Source organism: Phyllobates terribilis, unplaced genomic scaffold, assembly GCF_046119375.1.
Source record: "Phyllobates terribilis strain yellow unplaced genomic scaffold, ASM4611937v1 Scaffold_4__5_contigs__length_816908805, whole genome shotgun sequence".
NCBI classification, from domain to species: Eukaryota; Metazoa; Chordata; class Amphibia; order Anura; family Dendrobatidae; genus Phyllobates; species Phyllobates terribilis.
The window spans coordinates 717,370,839-717,393,902 of record NW_027362764.1 but is presented as its reverse complement, the minus strand read 5'-3'; the positions used below and the strand labels follow the sequence as shown (position 1 = coordinate 717,393,902).

The 23,064-nt window shown below is 46.3% G+C and overlaps 1 protein-coding gene across 1 annotated transcript in view; it reads left to right on the top strand.

Annotated features, from left to right (window-relative positions):
- Positions 1-13,583: 13,583 nt before the first annotated feature.
- Positions 13,584-23,064, top strand: part of BAALC (BAALC binder of MAP3K1 and KLF4) — a 135,967-nt gene continuing 126,486 nt past the window's right edge. Inside the window, exon 1 of the mRNA XM_073679698.1 lies at positions 13,584-14,390. Within this exon, the coding sequence (XP_073535799.1) occupies positions 14,198-14,390 (193 nt within the window). The 5' untranslated portion in view covers positions 13,584-14,197. The remainder of the gene's footprint in view (positions 14,391-23,064) is intronic.

Here is a 23,064-nt window from a genome sequence, read left to right as displayed (position 1 = left end):
ATATTTTTTTTTCCGTTAATCCCGTGGCTCTGAGAGAATCCAGCACCTCTTGTACCTGGGATAGGTGCGTATGCCAGTCGGTGCTAAAGATGATAATATCATCTAGATACGCAGGCGCGTACTCCTGATGAGGCTTGAGCACTATGTCCATCAGCCTCTGGAATGTAGCCGGGGCCCCATGTAACCCAAAAGGTAAGACCACATAATGATATAGACCTTCCGGTGTTATGAAGTCGGTCTTTTCTTTCGCCGATTCCGTGAGAGGTACCTGCCAGTAACCCTTGTTGAGATCGAGCATGGTAAAGTACTGGTCCTGCCCCAGTCTCTCAATCAGCTCATCCACCCTGGGCATTGGATAAAGGTCAAACTTTGACACTTCATTTAATTTCTGGAAATCGTTACAGAAGCGTAACGATCCGTCTGGTTTCGGAATCAGTACGATGGGGCTAGCCCACTCACTCCGTGATTCCTCGATGACGCCTAACTGGAGCATTTGTTTTACCTCAGCCGTGATGGCTTGCCTCTGGGCTTCGGGTACCCGGTACGGTCTCATTCATACCCTTACCCCAGGTTTGGTGACAATGTCTTTTTAGAGAACCGTAGTCCTACCCGGTAGCTCTGAGAACACATCGATATTCTGCTGCACCAGCGAGCAAGCCTCCCGTCGCTGCTGTTTAGTGAGAGCATCACTTATCCTGATCTCTCCCCCGGACGCATCCCTGGCTGAAGGTAGAGAACTCTCTGGTGATATGCCCGGAGTGATGTCTGTAACTAAACACTCTCGATCTTTCCAAGGTTTTAGCAGGTTTACATGATAAAGCTTCTCAGGTTTCCTCCTTCCGGGCTGATACACCCGGTAATTTACCTCCCCCACCTTTTCTTGAACCTCATATGGCCCTTGCCACTTGACCATGAGCTTACTCTCGGCTGTGAGTACCAGTACTAACACCCGATCGCCCTTGTTAAAAGACCTGACCGTGACTCTTGTATTATATGTGCGCCTCTCGGCTGCCTGGGCATCTAACAGATGTTCTTTCACGATGGGCATGACCGCCGCGATCCGGTCCTTCATACTAGCCACATGTTCAATTATACTCCTATGTGGAGTCGGCTCTTGTTCCCACGTCTCTTTGGCTACGTCCAACAGACCCCTAGGGTGTCTGCCGTACAATAACTCAAAGGGAGAGAACCCTGTGAAAGCCTGGGGTACCTCACGGACGGCGAACATCAAATAGGGTAGCAACATGTCCCAATCCCTTCCGTCCTTAGAAACCACATTTTTTAACATGGACTTGAGGGTTTTATTGAACCGTTCTACTAGCCCGTCGGTCTGAGGGTGGTAGACCGAGGTGCGCAATTGTTTTATTCTCAGCAGTTTGCACAGTTCCCTCGTCACCTTGGACATAAAAGGGGTCCCTTGATCCGTCAGGATCTCCTTAGGTAGCCCAAGGCGACAGAACATGGCAAACAGTTCCCGTGCAATCAGTTTCGCCGAGGTGTGAAGTAGCGGTATAGCTTCCGGGTGCCGGGTGGCATATTCGACGACTACAAGTATATGTTGGTGGCCACGAGCAGATTTTACAATGGGCCCTACAAAGTCCATTGCAATCCATTCAAAAGGTACCTCTATCACTGGCAGAGGTACCAATGGGCTACGGAAGCTTGTGGTGGGTGTGGTCAGCTGACATTCGGGGCAGGATTCGCTGTACTTTTGGACCTTCGCGTAAATCCCCGGCCAAAAGAACCACTGCAAGACATGCTCTTCCGTCTTTTTAACCCCTAAGTGACCACCCAGCAGGTGTGTGTGTGCCATCTCCAGAACCGCCCGACGGTACGACTGAGGTACCACTAACTGTTCCACGACCTCGTCCCTGATTTTGTCTACCCTATAGAGCAAGTCACCGTTGACCACCATGCATGGAAACACAGTGTCTGCACCGGGCTGTTGAGCTACGCCATTTACCTCTAACACCCTTTCCCACGCCCGAGTCAGGGTGGGATCCTGTAGCTGAGCTGTCCCAAACGTGCCCCGGGACACTTCCAGCTCGGGGATCGTTGGGGTCTCCTCGACCTCTCCTGCCAGCACCGCTAGGGGAAACCTATCGGGGTCACACTCTGTCCCTAGGTTGGACACCCCTACCGCAGGTACCCCTGACTCGGGTTCTTCGGGTACAGCGCCCGTAATAACTTTTACCGGGGGAGAGTGGATTTTTTTTTCCCCAGAGTCCAGAACAGGGGCAAGTCTCTTCCCAACACAGTCCCATAGGGAAGAGTTTTTACCACCCCCACCACATGTTTTATGTCTCCACATGGCGTGGACAAAACTACCTTCGCGGTTGGGTACTCTCGGAGGTCCCCATGGATACACACAACCCCGACTGTCCGTCCACTGGGGTTGTCTCCTGCCACCAGCGACCATGTACCAAAGTCACTAGGCTCCCCAAATCTAGGAGGGCCTCCGTGGGGTACCCATTAACCAGTACCTGGCACAATTGGGGTTCACTGTCCGGGGGGTTGGTGCTCGCATTGCAGACGGTCTGGGCGTACATTGAGACCCGGCGGTTATACCCGCAGTCCATGGGCTCTGTAGTCAGGGGGCAGTTAGCAGCCACATGTCCCGGCCCCTGACACCGCCACCACCTAATGACAGAGGCATGGTTAGTTCTTGTGACAGTTTGGGGGGGAACAGGTCTCCCGCCACTCTCACTTCGGGGGACCCCTTCAGCATGGGTATGGTGCTGACTGTCCTTAGCAGAGGGACGCAACCCCTTTCCCGTTTCCTGGGTTGGCAGGGATCGGCGTGACAGTCGCGAGGGGGCAGAGTCCCGGATAAAGTCCTGAGTGGCCGAGTAGCGCTTGATCAGGCTGACCACCTGGTCGAGTGTGCTGGGGTCCCCTTGCCCCACCCGATGTTGGATAGCGGCCGGCAGAGTCCTCACCAGCCGGTCAACCACCACCCTCTCCACCATCTGGGCTGGAGCCAAGTCTCAGGCTGGATACACCTCTTTACCAGCTGCAGAAGGTCATAAGCCTGAGACCGGGCTGGTCGGGTCTCCACATAGGCCCATAAAAATACACGCTGAGCCCTCACGTATGTATTGACCCCCAGTCGGGCAAGGATCTCACCTTTGAGCCTCTGGTAGTCCTGGGCGTCCTCCCGACTGACGTCGAAGTAGGCCTTCTGGGCATCGCCGACCAAAAACGGAGCCCCCACTTCCTCCCACTGGCCGGCTGGTAGGTTTTCCCGTTCTGCTGTACGTTCGTAGATGGACAGGAAGGCTTCCACGTCGTCCTCCGGTCCCATCTTCCTCAATGCTGAGCGAACCTTGTCCCGGGCCTCTCGACGTTCCGGGGCAGGTGCCGTCGGAGTCTCCTGCAGGGCTGTGAGCTGCTGCACGATCAGCGCATTGGTGTGCTGCTGCTGCTTGAGCTGCTCCTGCTGCTGCTTGAGCTGCTCCTGCTGCTGCTTGAACTGCTCCTTCTGCTGCCGCTGCGTGAGGACCAATTGCCTTAACAGCTCCTCCATTTTGTCCACGGGTTTGGGCTGAAAGGTGGCCGGCCGGATTGTGGTCATGCAGCTGCAGGTTGGGTATGCCTCAGTCACAATGCCCGCATTCTCCACCAAGCTGTAAGGCGGCGGTGTTCACACCGTACAGTAACTGAGGCAGTGACCCAAGTAAGTCCAACATAAGCAGCTTTTATTCAGCACTCACGGGTAAAACAGAAAGTCCTCTGGTTCGCACCCGGGTTAACATAAGTCCATAACAACGGTTGCTGTGGGCAACGTACCAATGCTTTCTGGCTGATGTTTAGGTCACTTTTGAATGTTGGTTGTGCTTTCACACACTTTCACACACTACAACCCACAGAAGTTGCTCAGGTAGTGCAGCTCATCCAGGATGGCACATCAATGCGAGCTGTGGCAAGAAGGTTTGCTGTGTCTGTTAGTGTAGTGTCCAGAGGCTGGAGGCGCTACCAGGAGACAGGCCAGTACACCAGGAGATGTGGAGGGGGTCATAGGAGGGCAACAACACAGCAGCAGGACCGTTACCTCCGCCTTTGTGCAAGGAGGAACATGAGGAGCACTAACAGAGCTCTGCAAAATGACCTCCAGCAGGACACAAATGTGCATGTGTCTGCACAAACGGTTAGAAACCGACTCCATGAGGGTGGTATGAGGGCCTGACGTCCACAGATGGGGGTTGTGCTCACAGCCCAACACCGTGCAGGACGCTTGGCATTTGCCACAGGACACCAGGATTGGCAAAGTTGCCACTGGCGCCCTGTGCTCTTCACAGATGAAAGCAGGTTCACACTGAGCACTTGTGACAGACGTGACAGAGTCTGGAGACACCGTGGAGAGCGATCTGCTGCCTGCAACATCCTTCAGCATGACAGATTTGGCAGTGGGTCAGTAATGGTGTGGGGTGGCATTTCTTTGGAGGGCCGCACAGCCCTCCATGTGCTCGCCAGAGGTAGCCTGACTGCCATTAGTTACCGAGATGAGATCCTCAGACCCCTTGTGAGATCATATGCTGGTGCGTTTGGCCCTCGGTTCCTCCTAATGCAGGACAATGCCAGACCTCATGTGGCTGGAGCGTGTCAGCAGTTCATGAAAGATGAAGGCATTGAAGCTATGGACTGGCCCGCCCGTTCCCCAGACCTGAATCCAATTGAGCACATCTGGGACATCATGTCTCGCTCCATCCACCAACGTCACGTTGCACAACAGACAGTCCAGGAGTTTGCAGATGCTTTAGTCCAGGTCTGGGAGGAGATCCCACAGGAGACCATCTGCAACCTCATCAGGAGCATGCCCAGGAGTTGTAGGGAGGTCATACAGGCACATGGAGGCCACACACAATACTGAGACTCATTTTGACTTTTTTTAACGACATTACATCAAAGTTGGATCAGCCTGTAGTGTGTTTTTCCACTTTAATTTTGGGGGTGACTCCAAATCCAGGCCTCCATTGGTTAATAAATTTGATTTCCATTGATGATTTTTGTGTGATTTTGTTGTCAGCACATTCAACTTTGTACAGAGCAAAGTATTCAATGAGAATATTTCATTCATTCAGATCTAGGATGTGTTATTTGAGTGTTCCCTTTATTTTCTTGAGCAGTGTATACAGTATATATATATACACACACACAATCTGTATAGATAACCGTTGATGCGCTACTTTATATGTAATTGATTATTTGCACAGTGCATAGCACAGGTAATAAGCGATGTGTATATAGGCAATAATTCAAGGTCTCTCCTTGTAGAAAGAGACATGCCAAGCCTGACTTGTCCATGTAAGGAGACTTATAAACCTTGCAATGCTCCTCTGGGAAATTAAATATGCAAATTACCTCTTCAGAGAGAAAGAGGACTAGAATTCTAGTGCAACCTATTGGAAGTAGTAATCCTTTAAGTCACTATCGACCCTTTAACCCCTTAACCCCCGAGGGTGGTTTGCACGTTAATGACCAGGCCAATTTTTACAATTCTGACCACTGTCACTTTATGAGGTAATTACTCTGGAACGCTTCAACGGATCCCCCTGATTCTGAGATTGTTTTTTCGTGACATATTGTACTTCATGATTGTGGTAAAATTTCTTCGATATCACTTGCGTTCATTTGTGAAAAAAACGGAAATTTGGCGAAAATTTTGAAAATTTAGCAATTTTCAAAATTTGAATTTTTATGTCCTTAAATCAGAGAGATATGTCACACAAAAGAGTTAATAAATAACATTTCCCACATGTCTACTTTACATCAGCACAATTTTGGAACCAAAATTTTTTTTTGTTAGGGAGCTATAAGGGTTAAAAGTTGACCAGCGATTTCTCATTTTTCCAACAAAATTTACAAAACCATTTTTTTAGGGACCACATCACATTTGAAGTCACTTTGAGAGGTCTTTATGGCAGAAAATACCCAAAAGTGACACCATTCTAAAAACTGCACCCCTCAAGGTGCTCAAAACCACATTCAAGAACTTTATTAACCCTTCAGGTGCTTCACAGGAATTTTTTGAATGTGGAAGAAAAAAATGAACATTTAACTTTTTTCACAAAAATGTTACTTTAGACCCAATTTTTTTTATTTTCACAGGGGTAACAAGAAAAAATGGACCCCAGAATTTGTTGTGCAATTTCCCCTGGGCACGCAGATACCCCATATGTGGGAAAAAACACTGTTTGGGCGCACGGCAGGGCTCGGAAGGGAAGGAGCGCCATTTGACTTTTTGATTGTAAAATTTGCTTGAATAATTAGCGGACGCCATGTTGCGTTTGGAGAGCCCCTGTGTGCCCAAACATTGGAGCTCCCCCACAAGTGACCCCATTTTGGAAACTAGACCCCCAAAGGCACCTATCTAGATGCATAGTGAGCACTTGGAACCCCCAGGTGCTTCACAAATTGATTCGTAAAAATGAAAAAGTGTTTTTTTTTTCACTTTTTCATTTTACGAATCAATTTGTGAAGCACCTAGGGGTTCCAAGTGCTCACTATGCATCTAGATAGGTGCCTTGGTGGGTCTAGTTTTCAAAATGGGGTCACTTGTGGGGGAGCTCCAATGTTTGGGCACACAGGGACTCTCCAAATGCAACATGGTATCCGCTAACAAATTGTCGGCTCAAATTGTTAGCGGACACCATGTTGCGTTTGGAGAGCCCCTGTGTGCCCAAACATTGGAGCTCCCCAACAAGTGACCCCATTTTGGAAACTAGACCCCCCAATGCACCTATCTAGATGCATAGTGAGCACTTGGAACCCCTAGGTGCTTCACAAATTGATTCGTAAAAATGAAAAAGTGTTTTTTTTTCCATTTTTACGAATCAATTTGTGAAGCACCTAGGGGTTCCAAGTGCTTACTATGCATCTAGATAGGTGCCTTGGGGGGGTCTAGTTTCCAAAATGGGGTCACTTGTGGGGGAGCTCCAATGTTTGGGCACACAGGGACTCTCCAAATGCAACATGGTATCCGCTAACAAATTGAATGGAAAATCGGCTCAAATTGTTAGCGGACACCATGTTGCGTTTGGAGAGCCCCTGTGTGCCCAAACATTGGAGCTCCCCCACAAGTGACCCCATTTTGGAAACTAGACCACCCAAGGCACCTATCTAGATGCATAGTGAGCACTTGGAACCCCCAGGTGCTTCACAAATTGATTCGTAGAAATAAAAAAGTGAAAAAAAAAACACTTTTTCATTTTTATGAATCAATTTGTGAAGCACCTGGGGGTTCCAAGTGCTCACTATGCATCTAGATAGGTGCCTTGGGGGGTCTAGTTTCCAAAATGCGGTCACTTGTGGGGGAGCTCCATTGTTTGGGCACACAGGGACTCTCCAAATGCAACATGGTATCCGCTAACAAATTGTCGGCTCAAATTGTTAGCGGACACCATGTTGCGTTTGGAGAGCCCCTGTGTGCCCAAACATTGGAGCTCCCCCACAAGTGACCCCATTTTGGAAACTAGACCCCCCAAGGCACCTATCTAGACACATAGTGAGCACTTGGAACCCCTAGGTGCTTCACAAATTGATTCGTAAAAATGAAAGTGTTTTTTTTTCCATTTTTTCATTTTTACGAATCAATTTGTGAAGCACCTAGGGGTTCCAAGTGATCACTATGCATCTAGATGGGTGCCTTGGTGGGTCTATTTTCCAAAATGGGGTCACTTGTGGGGGAGCTCCAATGTTTGGGCACACAGGGACTCTCCAAATGCAACATGGTATCCACTAACAAATTGAATGGAAAATCGGCTCAAATTGTTAGCGGACACCATGTTGCGTTTGGAGAGCCCCTGTGTGCCCAAACATTGGAGCTCCCCCACAAGTGACCCCATTTTGGAAACTAGACCCCCCAAGGCACCTATCTAGATGCATAGTGAACACTTGGAACCCCCAGGTGCTTCACAAATTGATTCGTAAAAATGAAAAAGTGAAAAAAAATCACTTTTTCATTTTTATGAATCAATTTGTGAAGCACCTGGGGGTTCCAAGTGCTCACTATGCATCTAGATATGTGCCTTGGGGGGTATAGTTTCCAAAATGGGGTCACTTGTGGGGGAGCTTCAATGTTTGGGCACACAGGGACTCTCCAAATGCAACATGGTATCCGCTAATAAAATTGTCGGCTCAAATTGTTAGCGAACACCATGTTGCGTTTGGAGAGCCCCTGTGTGACCAAACATTGGAGCTCCCCCACAAGTGACCCCATTTTGGAAACTAGACCCCCCAAGGTACCCATCTAGATGCATAGTGAGCACTTGGAACCCCGAGGTGCTTCACAAATTGATTCATAAAAATGAAAAAGTGAAAAAAACAACACTTTTTCATTTTTATGAATCAATTTGTGAAGCACCTGGGGGTTCCAAGTGCTCACTATGCATCTAGATAGGTGCCTTGGGGGGTCTAGTTTCCAAAATGGGGTCACTTGTGGGGGAGCTCCAATGTTTCGGCACGCAGGGGCTCTCCAAATGCAACATGGCGTCCGCTAACAATTTGAGCCGATTTTCCATTCAATTTGTTAGCGGACACCATGTCGCGTTTGGAGAGCCCGTGATGTGCCTAAACAGTGGAGCTCCCCCACACGTGACCCCATTTTGGAAACTATACCCCTCAAGGATTTTATTAAGGTGTATAGTGAACATTTTGAACCCAGAGGTATGACACAGAATTTGATAACATTAGGTCATCATATTGAATAAGTTGTCATTACTCTTGAGCGCAAGTGTTCGCTACTTGAGTTTGCATCGGGTACTCAGGTATGCACCATGTACAGCGTGTGCTCGAGTGACATGCTCGAGTCCCTGCTCTGCATGTTTCACGGTTATTAGACACCCAAAAAAAAACATGCGGGGATCGCTCGTGCATGGCAGGCAATCCTCGTAAAGTTTTTTTGGCCGCGAAGCATATGGGGCGGAGACTCGAGCATGATACTCAAATACCCACGATACTCAATGCATACCAGAGCACCCGATGCAAACTCAAGTAGCGAGCACTTGCGCTCAACACTAGTCGCCATATCGTCATCTTTTTTTCTTACTTTTGAAAAAAATCCCAACCCCATCACAACCCTAAGCCCAAACTCAGCCCTAACCCTAGCCCAACCCTAACCCGAGAGTTTATTTTTGACGCCGTTCCTTGTGCGGTATAAGTGATTAGACGACTTTATTCTTCGGGTCGGTGTGATTACTGCAATACCAGAATCATATGGGGTTTTTATGACTGACAGCTGTCACTCACTAAAAGACGCATTTTTTGTAAAATCTAGTTTTTGCATCGCCATATTTTGAGAGCTATAATTTTTCCAGATTTTGGCAGACAGTCATGTGACGGCTCGTTTTTTGCAGGATGAGTTGACTTTGTTATTGGTGCAATTTTCAGGCACGTGACATTTTTTGATCGCTTTCTATTCCGATTTTTTGGAGGCAGAATAAACAAAAACCAACAATTCAGGAATTGTTTTTTTTTTTTTTTTTTTTTATTCTGTTCCGCGTGTGGTAAAATTGATAAGGCAGCTTTATTCTTCGGGTCAGTACATTTACAGCGGTACCACATTTATATAGTTTTTCTATGTTTTGCACTTTTACATAATAAAAGCAATTTTATAGAAAAAATTATTTTTTAGCATCGCTTTATTCTGAGAGCTATAACTTTTTTATTTTTCGGCTGATGGAGCTGTATGTCAGCTTGTTTTTTGCGGGACGAGATGGCGTTTTCAGCGGTACCATTTTTAATTATAGTTATCTTTTTGATTGCGTGTTATTCCATTTTTTGTTTGGCGGTATGGTGATAAAGCATTGTTTTTTGATTGTTTTTTTTTTTTTTTTTTTTTACCGTGTTCACTGAAGGGGTTAACTAGTGGAACAGTTTTATAGGTCAGGTTGTTCCGGACGCGGCGATACCAAATATGTGTACTTTTATTGTTTTTTTTTATAATAATATTTATTGATGGGTACATTATATTTTTATTTTTGGTGGATTATTTTTTTTATTTTTTTTAAATATTTTTGCAATTTTTTTTTTTTTTTTTCACTTTCTGAAAGTTTATATACTTTATTACTTTGTCCCACTATGGGACTTTCACTTTTTTTTCTCTGATCGCCTGCATGGCACAGGAATGCAGCACCATCCCTGTGCCATGCAGGCTGTCAGCGCTGGACAGGGAGAAGATTGTTTAGAGATGCACTGCGCATGTCCAAACAATCTTCCTGCTGTCTGGTGACCCGGATGTTGTCATGACGACATCGGGTCGTCATGGCAACACCCGGGAAGCCGCTTCAGACAGCGCTGGAAGCCGGAAGAGGAGGTGAGTATCTGCGATCACCTCCCCTTGCCCCCGCAATGCTACGATCGACTTCGATCGCAGCATCGCGGGGGTTAATGTGCTGGGAGCGGTGCAGGACCGCTCCCTGCACATAATATTGGGTGTCAGCTGTGCCAGTCAGCTGACACCCAGCGGCGATCGCGCCCGCACAGCCTGTGTGCGCGCGCAATCGCCATGACGTATTAATACGGGTCTGGCTCTTAAGTCCCAGGGCACAGACGCGTATTAGTACGTCAAATGTTGTTAAGGGGTTAACAAGCCTTGCCACATTAGGAAAAAAGCCAAACCAGAATCTCAATTTGCAGTGACACTGTGTTTCAGGGTGCCACCACTCATCAGTGCAAAGTGTGAGATCTTGTTTGGCTACATGAGAGGCGTCTGGCCGGGATCCAAGGGGTATCGTTTCTCCTTGTGAAGAGTGACAAGCCAAACCTGGCTTGCCAATGTGAGGAGACTTTTAAAGCTTGCAATGTTCCTCTGGGAAATTAAATATGCAAATTTAAACGTTACCCCGAAACACAGTGTCTGCAAATTGAGATTCTGGTTTGGCTTTAATCCTAAATCATGTTACAAGGCTCATTAAAGGGTTGATATTGACTTTTAGGATTGCTACTTCCAATAGGTGGCACTAGTGTTCTAGCCCTCTTTCTCTCTGAAGAGGTAATTTGCACATTTAATTTCCCAGAGGAGCATTGCAAGGCTTAAAAGTCTCCTCACATTAGCAAGCCAGACTTGGCATGTCACTCTCCACAACGTTACCCCTTGGATCCCAGACAGATTTTTAAGCTTTGCAATGCTCCTCTGGGAAATAAAATATGCAAATTTAATGTTAAACATTACCCCTTGGGTCTGGTCAGACGCCTCTCACCTAGCCAAACCGGATCTCACAATTTGCACTGATGAGGGGTGGCACCCTGAAACACAGTGTCTGTAAATTGAGATTCTGGTTTGGCGTTTATCAAAAGTCATGTGGCAAGGCTCGTTAAAGGGTCGATATTGACTTTTAGGATTGCTACTTCAAATAGGTGGCGCTAGAGTTCTAGTTCTCTTTCTCCCTGAAGAGGTAATTTGAATATAGGCAATAACTGATGTGTTTTTTACTTTGGTAATGTGGGTTATTGGTATCTACAGTGCTCAGCATAAATTAGTACAACCCCTTGGAAAAGTAAGATTTCAATCAATATCTCACTCAACACAAGTACAATTTCCAACATTTTTACAAAACTGAGTTCCATAGAACATTATTTGAACCTATAATATGAAAGTAAGGTTAATAATATAACTTCCATTACAACATTTTCAGTTTAGTTGATGCAAAAATGAATACACCCCACAACAAAAACTACTACAGCACCAAGTCTTCCAGGCATGTAATGAACAAGTTGGTGACATATTGCAACATCTATCTTTTTTCCATTCTTCAATAACGACCTCTTTTAGAGCCTGGATGCTGGAGAGTGATGACAACTTGTCTCTTCAGAATTCCCTATAGGTGTTCGGTTGAGTTCAGATCAGGAGTCACTTGGCCACTGAATCACTTTCACCCTGTTCTTCTTCAGAAATGCAACAGATGTGTGTTTTGGATCCTTGTCATGTTGGAAAAGTGCACGTCTACCAAGAGCACGGAGTGACAGTGGCGTCTTATCTTTTAGAGCAGAACATCTGTGAATTTATGATGCCATCAATGAAATGTAGCTCCCCCACATATAGTGACTGACAGCTTTCTTTGTATAAGGGTACATACAATCACTGATAGGACCACCCACTGGTCCAAAAATTCCAGAAAGAGTAGAGAAGTAAATGAATAAAACACAGATTATACTGAATATTTTCTCACAAAACTATATATCAATCTGCTCAGCTCCCCCTGCTCTATAGCATGGTGCCTGCAGATTGGACGGCATTTTCATTTTGGGAATAGGGGGACTGCAGTATGACTAAGGTGTTCCTAGTTATCTGATATATGTCCATGCCTCACTTACACAGTGTGTGTCCGCCATACTTGAGGGTTATATACATGTTGGACATATGTATTTTTATTTGCCATGGATTTGTATTGGTTTGCAAGGATTATGTACATATTGAGGCTTCTTAAAAATATTCAGACTGCTTTGATGACATTTTTATTAATGTCCTTCACTCCCCTATTATAACCTTCTAATGAAACCTCTATTACTATCTATATCCATATGCTGTTCTCTGTCTCCTTCATCTTGAGCTTTCACTGGGAACCTCATATTTTACTATTTTATTAATGGTGTTGCTTTTTTTTGTATTCATTATACTTTTTTGTGTAATTGTGTTTTTTCATACATTGTTCATTTATTATTTGGAGGTCGTGACTTCATAGTTATATATAAATATATACATATATTTATATATGGATTTGGAGTCCTCTCCTTTTTCAATAATTATATCGGTTCAGAATAGTTCATCCTTTAATAGCACATACACTATTATAGATATTATTATCATTATTATTTATTACTATAGCGACATTTATTCCATGGCGCTTTAGATGTGAAAGGGGTATACAAAGCACAAGCAAATAGATATCTATTAATCATTAAAATATGTAATAGATGATGTGTATTGACTCGACTACAGGCAGGCGTGGACTGGCCCACAGGAGAACAGGAGAATCCACCGGTGGGCCACCACCCTCTTATATGAGCAGTACTTGGCACAATTTACTGGATTCTCTATGTATAGGCAGCATCTTATTCATGTAACAATCTACCTAGTTCATTGTTATATAAGTTTGTGATTGAGGATAATGTCACATTTGCATGTAGCTGAAAAGTGGGGCACTGGAGTTGGTTACTGGTGGGCCCTTGGCTCCCCAGTCCTACACTGAATACAGGTGATCTGCTTAGAGGTTTCATACAGGGCATTTATATATTTTGTATATAGACCATTTAAGAGTTGATGTATGGGATGAGGGGTGGACATATCAATGGTGCAACCTGTGCAGACACAGGGGGCCCCAGGAGGTATTGGGGCTCATTTCTACCTCTAAAGCAGGTGCAATTTTGCATTTTTAGGAGCTCTTGGGTTGCAAAGGGCCCATATACTGTTCTTGCACAGTGGATGGGATGGCTTCACATTGGGGATTACCTATTAGTGCACCTTTTCTGAGCCCTGAATCAATGAGCCAGCATATTGGGGAGGGCAGCAGCAGTGCTGGTCTCTGCAGGGGGAGAGGTGTCTCCAGCACACGTGTAGCTGCTGCAATGAGTGTGTAATGACATCACACAGGCTCCATGCTCTTCTGCTACATTTCACTGGGAAAAAAAAGGCTACAATCCGGAAAACTCCACCTTCCCCACTTTATGTCTGTGACACCAGCACAAAGAGCTCCTGCATCCTCATCACATCCACAGGCTGCAGCCAGCACTGAAGGCATCAACATCCTCCTGCATTGCTGGGAGCTCAGAGCCAAAGCTACAGACGTCAGCAAACCTCAGTCTCCTGTGCTAACAGGGGGGGATCTTGTTGATTGAGCTCACTGAGTACAAGGAAGATACAAACCACAACACAGGAGGAAGAGGAGGCAGGAGAGTCTATTCAATGCAGACACAAAAAGCAGCACAATGGACTGTAGGAAGCAATGAGGCTACTTTGTAACACCAGAAGCCTTTATTATACTTCTTCATTGTCCTTCTTATAACCTGCACACAGCCTAATAACATGTTCCCCCCAGGAGATCACGAGAGATGGACAAGGATCTGATGAGTCCTGGTTTTCACAAGGATCTACCTACTCTGCTTCCTTAACATCTCAAGGGCTTATTATAGTTCTGCAGGTGGAGAAGGATCCAGATCTGCATCTTCTTTCTTCCACATTCTCCATTGCATTGAGGAGACTATGGGCTGTGGAGGAAGCAGAGCTGATGCCATTGAACCCCGGTATTATGAGAGCTGGACAAGAGAGACTGAGTCCACCTGGCTGACCAGCACTGATACTGAGATCCCACCAGCAGGACTGGGACATGGATGCCAAGATGATCATGGCTCAACAGAGTCAGGTGTGAGGGAAAAGAGAGGATCACTTCATCCTGGTGAGACAAGTCACACTGTCACCCCTTCCTCCTCCTCATCATCATCTTCTTCATCTCCACCACCATCTAGATACTGATGATCTACAACTGCACACTCATTTCATTCCAACTTATTGCCATGGTGTCCCAAACTTCTGTAAGAGTAGGACATTGGTGTCTCATTTATGTACAAAAGACCCAACAACCCATGACTATTAATGTGAAAATGAATCAAAGGCTGGTTCCCACATGCGGAGGGACCTGAGGTTTCTACTAATTCTATTTTATAAATTATGCAACGATTTAGATATACAGAATAAACAATATATTGTATATATTATTAGTAATAGTACAGATTATGCAACATCATTCAAGATTTTTCCAGATTGTGCCACACATTTTATTTTAGAGGTAGATTTGTAGGAAACCAGCTACTTTTGGAGTGTTAGAACTACTTGTCAGCTAATTATTATCACCCCATATCACCTTTTTGGATGACAAGGGGACCGTGATCACATGCTGTCAGATTGTGGCACCATTTCCCTCCCTGCGCATGCTCTTTTTATAAATATTTTTAGTTTTAGAACCAAGTAAACCTCATTACAAATGTTTTTGTTTTTATTTTGTAATTACCAGTGAATTGTTTACGTCAGCTTTGCAAAATATTGTCTTAAAGGGGTTGTACAGGACAGTGGCTGAGCACTTATTGGCAGGTACATAGCTGCTAACTACGTGCCTATTCTGCCGTGTGCCGATCTCTGCCTGTTCAGAGCAGTCATTAAGCCACTCCGGGTGGAAATTCTTCCACATCCTGCTATGTCACGTCAACAGAGCAGTTCCTCCTCTTCCAATCTGCTGTGTCGACAAGACATCACTGCCAACATCATGTTGATTGTCAGCCGGCTCCCTGCTGCCTAACTAAGCACCTGGGCTGGCACATCAGCAGGGCAAAGAACTCTGCAAGTGACTCTGATGTCCAACGCAGACTCATCTCACTACAGTGGGGAGCCGGCTGTCAATACAACATGATGTTTGCAGTGATGACTCGTTGACAGAGCAAATCGGAAGAGAAGGAACTGCCACAGGAAGTGGGAGTATCGCCCCAAGGAGCGGTCCTTGATGGCCTGAGCCAAAAGAGATCGGTACATGGCAGAACAAGCAGGTATTTAGCAGCCACTTATTGATAAGTATTCTCACACTACCCAAGGATATATAATCGTGGGTCAAGATGAGAAACATAGAATGTCAGTGTTGGAGGGGACCTCTAGGGTCATCTGGTCTAACCCCCTGCTCAATGCTGGATTCACTAAACCATCTCTGACAGATGTCTGTCCAGCCTCATTTATGCAAAGAGATGAAAAGTCCAATATTTTATTATAAATTCGAGATAAAACATTAGGACACAATTAAAATAAGCAGGAGAACACTGAGCTATACAGGGGCTCATCTGGAGGTGTACATCTATATTCAATCTCAAATGCGAGATGTAAATGGAGACCATTTTTGACAGAATTTTTGAGAAATTAAATACATATGGAATGCATAAATAGTATAACACGAGTGCTAATATTCCCATTAAGTGTCCTATAGTCAAGAAGTAATCAATGGATGATGTGTCTCAATATATGGCACAATGTGTATATAGAACTGTTGATTTGATTGCTTTAGTGCTAATGCTTTTACTCAAAGCTAAGTTATAAATGTTTTGTAACTATATATGATTATATTATCGTAAAACATAAAGTGCAAATGTCTATTGGTGGCTATAGCCAGAGTGTGAGGTCATATATGGCCACAGGAAAACAAAATAGTTTATAAATATTTATCCTAGCTGCAAAAAAGTGGAAGTATAGTGCAAGTGCCTAGTAGCAGATTTTTCAATAATCAAGAGGTATCCATAATCATGTATATACATATATACAGTGGGTACGAAAAGTATTCAGACTAGTGATGAGAGAACGTGCTCGCCACTACTCGGTGCTTGCCCGAGCATCATGGTGCTCGACAAGCTCGGCGAGTATTTCCGGGGTTGCTCGGCGGGAACTCGGGTCCCCTCCCTGCATGTTTGGCGCTCTTTAGAGAGCCATTGAACATGCAGGGATTGCCTGCCATGCACTGTAATGCCGCAGCCATGGTGGTTGTGGCATTACAGTGATTGGCTGGCTGCACAGTGTCATCAGGTCTATATCAGACCTGGCGCTGCCATGCTCGTCACAGTCACTCCGGATCAGACAGTATAGGGAGAGGTGCTGCTGAGCTAGGGAGAGATTTGATCGTGTATTAGGTAGTGTAGGGAGAAAAGCCGTACATTACACATATCCATCTTAACAAACAGTCCTTCTGAGGACTAACTAATCCATCTGCAGAGATATCAGGCAGGCAGTGTATAAAGGCAGGCAGGGTATATATCAGACTGCAGTGCATATAGCACAGGAGGCTCCATTCCAGTTCTGCCTTCTGCTGCTATTAGATATTTCTGGAAAAAGGCCCAGGTCTCATGGGCCAGGAATAATTTTTTTTGCATCTTAATCCTCATTATTTGCTTAAAAAGCAATCCAGACTACACGGTTTTTCTGCGCCATTTGCTTGTTGGCAATGCAGAATACAGCCAGGTCCTTTCCATATTACAGCGCTAAAAATCCATCTATTCAAAGCTGTGTTTTCTCCGTCACACGGATCACATATACGTTTTCAGAAAATACTGCCATTTCTGACCTCCATTAAAAAATGTCTTCAGTGTGTCATCAAATTTTTTGACACTGGTTTGCTGTTCAAAACAGTTACCTACAGGCCAAGTATTTAAAACTGTTTTCTCCGTCACACGGATCACATATACGTTGTCAGAAAATACTGCCATTTCTGGCCTCCATTAAAAAAAATTTTCAGTGTGTCAGTGAAGCTATTGACACCAGATTGCTGTTCAAAATAGTTACCTACAGGCCAGGTATTTAACACTGTGTTTTCTCCATCACACGGATCACATATAAATTCGCTCCAAACTCAGTCATTTGTAGTGAGCGTGGAAGATACTGTTCTCCATTTAAAATGGGCAAGGCACGTGGCAAGGGACGGGGAACTGGACGTGATGGTAATGGTGCATGCAGAGGACGAGGACAAGGCCGTGGGCAAGCCGAAATTGTGCCACAACAAACACCCACATCTTCTCACCTGACCTTCCTGTCCCAATTTCTAGGGGACCGCAGCACACCACTATTGAACCCAGAGCAGTGTCAAAAGGTTGTTGGTTGGATAGCGGATAATGCTTCCAGTCACTTAGCCACCACCACCACCACCCTGTCTTCCACACGGTCAAGTCTCAGTAGCCGTGAGTCTGGACCGCATATTCCTCACCCTGATCCTCCTTCCTCCCACCATGCTGAGTACCCAGAGACAACTGATCCCACACTTGGACACTCTGAAGAGCTGTTCACTTTTCCATTTATAGATTTGGGCCTCTCGCCCGGTCCACTTGAAGCGGGGCAAGAGGAGATCGCGTGCAGCAATGCCCAAATATTTGAGCAGCCACGATCACACGAAGGTGACGGTGGGAAAGTGTCACAAGAGGTGGACGATGATGAGACACAATTGCCAGAAAGTCAGGAGGGAGACCAGGGTGCGGAAGTGGAAGACGAGGTGGTGGATGATATAGTAACTGACCCAACCTGGCAGGAGGACATGCAGAGCGAGGACAGCAGCACACAGGGGGAGGGAGGCAGAGCACCCCAACAGGCAGAAAGAAGCAGTGTGGTGGCCGCAGACAGAAGGCAGGCAACCTTCCCCCGTAACACCAACACGAAGGAAGTTGCCAGTACAACTGTTAGGTCTTCCCGAGTCTGGTTGTTTTTTAAAGACTCTGCCGATAACCCCAAAAAGACCATTTGCATCACCTCCCAGGCCAGCATCAGCAGGGCTGGCTAAACGACCAGCCTGACCACCACCAGCATGATCAGGCACATGGCAGCAAAGCACCCGATTTTGTGGGCCGAACCCCAGGGTCCAGGAACAGTGTCGGCGGGTGGCACCATTGCTTCTTCCGCTGTTGTGCATGCAAGCCAATCCCCTGTCCATGGTGCATGCGAAGATGCCTCCTGCCCTGCACCTGTCGTTGCACACTGTCAAGTAGCAGCATCAGGAAGCACGTCCATGTCCATGTCCCAGCGCAGTGTTCTGTTGTCCATACCCCAGTCCTTGGAACGCAAGCGCAAATATGCAGCCAACGCCCCACAGGCCACACTACTAAATTCTCACATTTCACGACTGTTTGCACTCGAAATGTTGCCTTTTAGGCTCGTGGAGACGGAAGCATTCCGCAACCTGATGGCGGGGGCTGTCCCTCGGTACTCGGTCCCCAGCTGCCACTATTTCTCCCGGTGTGCCGTCCCCGCATTACACAAGCACGTGTCCCAAAACATTAGCTGTGCTCTCAACAACGCAGTTACCGGTAAAGTCCACCTAACCACGGACACGTGGACAAGTGCTTGTGGGCAGGGACGGTACATCTCGCTGACGGCACAATGGGTTAACATAGTGGAAGCCGGGACCCAGTCGGACCTTGGGACGGAACACGTCTTCCCGACGCCAAGGATTGCGGGCCCTAGGTCAATCAGGGTTGCCCCTACGGTCTACAGCTCCTGCACCTCCTCCTCCTCAGCCTCCTCCTCCTCTTCAGCCTCCATCTCCGAAATGACCACATCAGTCACAAGCAGGAAGCACTGCAGCACTGCCTTGGCCAAGCTGCAAGAGGCTGTGCTGAAGCTAATATGCTTAGGTGAAAAACCGCACAATGCTGAAGAGTTGTGGACAGATCTGAAAGAGCAGGCAGATCTGTGGCTAACACCGCTGAACCTACAGCCAGGCATGGTCGTGTGTGACAATGGCCAGAACCTGGTGGCAGCTCTGAGGCGAGGCGAGCTCACACACGTACCATGCCTGGCTCATGTGCTTAACCTCGTGGTTCAGCGGTTTCTCAAATCCTACCCGGAGCTGCCGGATCTTCTTGTTAAAGTACGCCGCCTGTGTGCCCATTTTAGAAAGTCAGCTACAGATTCCGCCGCCCTTGCAGTGTTTCAGCAGCGTTTGCAGCTTCCGGCTCACAGACTGGTGTGTGATGTCCCCACGCGTTGGAACTCTACACTGCAGATGTTGGGAAGGATTTGTGAGCAGAAGAGGGCAGTTGTTGAGTACCAGCATCAACAAGGCTGTCGGTATTCAGTTCAGACTCCACACATAAGACCTCAGGAGTGGACATGGATGTCAGACATATGTACCATCCTCCAAAACTTTGAGGACTCCACCAAGATGGTGAGCGGCGATGACGCCATAATTAGCGTCACCATCCCGCTTCTCTGTCTTCTGAAACGCTCTCTGCTCACAATCAAAGAGGATGCATTGCAGGCGGAGCACGATGAGATGGAGCAAGGAACCATACAGGGTGATTACACACAGCCAAGCCTCATCTCATCCCAACATGGATTGGGTGACAATGAGGAAGAGGAGGAGGAGGAGGAAGGACAGGAGCTAGTTTCATGCACTATAGACGGTACTACCTGCACAGCTGTCATACCGTCTGTTCAGCGTGGATGGCCAGAGGACAGAGAGGAGGAGGAGGAGGAGAGCATGGTCAGTCATCCTCTTGGTGAGGACACGGAAGTCTTGCCTGTTAGTAGTCTGGCACGCATGGTCGAGTTTAAGTTACGCTGTCTTTCCCATGATCCTCGCGTTCTCAAAATTTTGGGTGACAGTCATTACTGGTTGGTGACACTTCTAGACCCACGCTACAAGGAGAACTTTATATCTCTTATTCCTGAGGCGGACAGGTCTACAAAAATGGGGCTGTACCAGAAGGCCCTTGTTGCGGAACTAATAAAAAAATTCCATTCTGAAAACGCTGGCGGCAGAGGGCACACTTCGTTGGACAACAAGGAATACAGGCGAGAGAGACACAAATTCAATCCAGCAAAGGCAGGGGAACACTGTCAAAGTTCTGGGAGAGTTTTCTCAGACCCTCCCATCGGACAGGCTCTAAGGCGCGGTGTACTCTCACAAGGAGTGCAAAGTTTGGGAAGATGCTGAGGGAGTACCTTGCCGACCGTACCAACGTCCTCCGTGATTCCGCTGTGCCTTATAATTATTGGGTATCCAAGCTGGATACGTGGAATGAACTGGCTCTCTATGCCTTGGAGGTCCTGGCCTGCCCTGCCTCTAGCGTTTTATCAGAGCGGGTTTTTAGTGCCGCTGGTGAAATTATAACTGATAAGCGCATCCGCCAGTCAACTGAAAATGCTGACAGGCTGACTCTTATAAAAATGAACAAGGGCTGGATTGGGCCAGACTTCTCAACACCAACGAATGATAGCAGTGTAACATAAACTCCAATCCAGTGTCTTTTCTTGGGAGGTGTATTCCCATGCACCTTTTCACACCCACACATGGGTATACGCTTCCTGATTTTGGCTATTTGCTCTTGTCCTCCTCCTTCTCATCCTCCACCACCATATCACCAGGGTGACCGTGGTCCGTGATGCAACACCCGCCTAATTTTTTTAAAGGGTGTTTATGATGCCCTTAAAAAATTTTTTATACAGTATGTTCATGTCAGCCCATACACTTAGTGCATGGGCATTATAAGTTTAGGAGGGCCGCTCCTTTCTAATGGGAACATTTTTTTATGAGGCCCTCCTCCACATCTCTTCCAAGGGGCATTGAAGTGCCTCCAAATTTTTGGCAGCCCTTGCATTCACTGCATAGGCCAACACTATGGGAGACTATCTCCTTTCTAATGTGAATTTGTTGTTACTGTGGCCCTGCTCTGTGTGTCTTTAAATTCTTAGTGGGGTTTTTCCTAAAATTGGTTAGCCGTTGGACTCACTGCATACCCTATAACCGTATAGCAGACTCTCTCCTTTCTAATGGGAACATGTCGTACCTTGTTACTGTGGCCCTGCTCTATGTGTCTTTAAATTCTTAGTGGGGTTTTTCCTAAAATTGTCAGCCGTTGGACTCACCGCATACCCTATAACTGTACAGCAGACTCTCTCCTTTCTAATGGGAACATGTCGTACCTTGTTACTGTGACCCTGCTCTATGTGTCTTTAAATTCTTAGTGGGGTTTTTCCTAAAATTGTAGCCGTTGGACTCACTGCATACCCTATAACTGCATAGCAGACCCTCTCCTTTCTGATGGGAACATGTCGTGCCTTGTTACTGTGGCCCTGCTCCGTGTGTCTTTAAATTCTTAGTGGGGTTTTTACTAAAATTGGTCAGCCGTTGGACTCACTGCATACCCTATAACTGCATAGCAGACCCTCTCCTTTCTAATGGGAACATGTTGTGCCTAGTTACTGTGGCCCTGCTCTGTGTGTCTTTAAATTCTTAGTGGAGTTTTTACTAAAATTGGTCAGCCGTTGGACTCACTGCATACCCTATAACTGTATAGCAGACCCTCTCCTTTCTAATGGGATCATGTCGTATCTTGTTACTGTGGCCCTGGTCTATGTGTCTTTAAATTCTTAGTGGTGTTTTTACTAAAATTGGTCAGCCGTTGGACTCACTGCATACCCTATAACTGTATAGCAGACACTCTCCTTTCTAATGGGAACATGTCGTATCTTGTTACTGTGGCCCTGTTCCATGTGTCTTTAAATTCTTACTCGTGTTTTTACTAAAATTGGTCAGCCGTTGGACTCACTGCATACCCTATAACTGTATAGCAGACCCTCTCCTTTCTAATGGGAACATGTCGTACCTTGTTACTGTGGCCCTGCTCTATGTGTCTTTAAATTCTTAGTGGGGTTTTTCTAAAATTTTGGCAGCCCTTGCAGTCACAGCATGGGCATTACCACTATAGGAGACCCGCTTCTTTATAATGGGAACATTTTTTTTACTGAGACCCTCCTCTATGTCTCTTCAAAGGGGTAATGGGTTGCGTCCAAATTTTTGGCAGTCACTGGATATGCAATAACAGTATAGGAGACCCACTTGTTAATAATGGGAACAACAAAGCATAGCCAGCTGTTGGCTCTCTAACAATAGCTAGGGCCGACTGCTGGCCTTTTAAGAATAGTAAGGGCCGTCTGATGTCCCTATAAAAATAGGCTTTATGACTTTCAGAGTCCCTCCATCATAAATAAAACAGGATGTGCCTGATGATGTGTCATACACCACATTGCCAGATAAGGTTGTAAAATGTTAAAATGACATTTCCCGGTGAATGCATTTGTCTTAAAAAAAAACGTAAAAAAAACAAAACAATAGGATCTTTCTTTAGTATAAAAAACAGTGTCATCAATTTAACAACAATGTAATCACATTGTTCGGCTCATGCACCTCCTCCTCCATCTCCGAAATGACCACATCAGTCAAAAGCTGACAGCACTGCAGCACTGCCTTGGCCAAGCGGCAACAGGCTGTGCTGAAGATAACATGCTTAATGCTTGATTGACAAACCGCCCAGCGCTGCAGAGTTGTTGAAAGCTGTAACACAGCAGCCTGATATGTGGCTCTCACCGCTGAACATTCAGCCAGGTATGGTCGTGTGTGACAATGGGCAGAACCTGGTGACGGAGAAATGACAGCCGGGGTAGATACGGTTTCCCTCTATGCCAGTCCTTTCACCGAGCTAAAGAATATGGCTGTGGTGAAATACAACTTCCACTGAGAAGCTGTTTCAGATTGAAAAACATTGTGCCCACCAGAG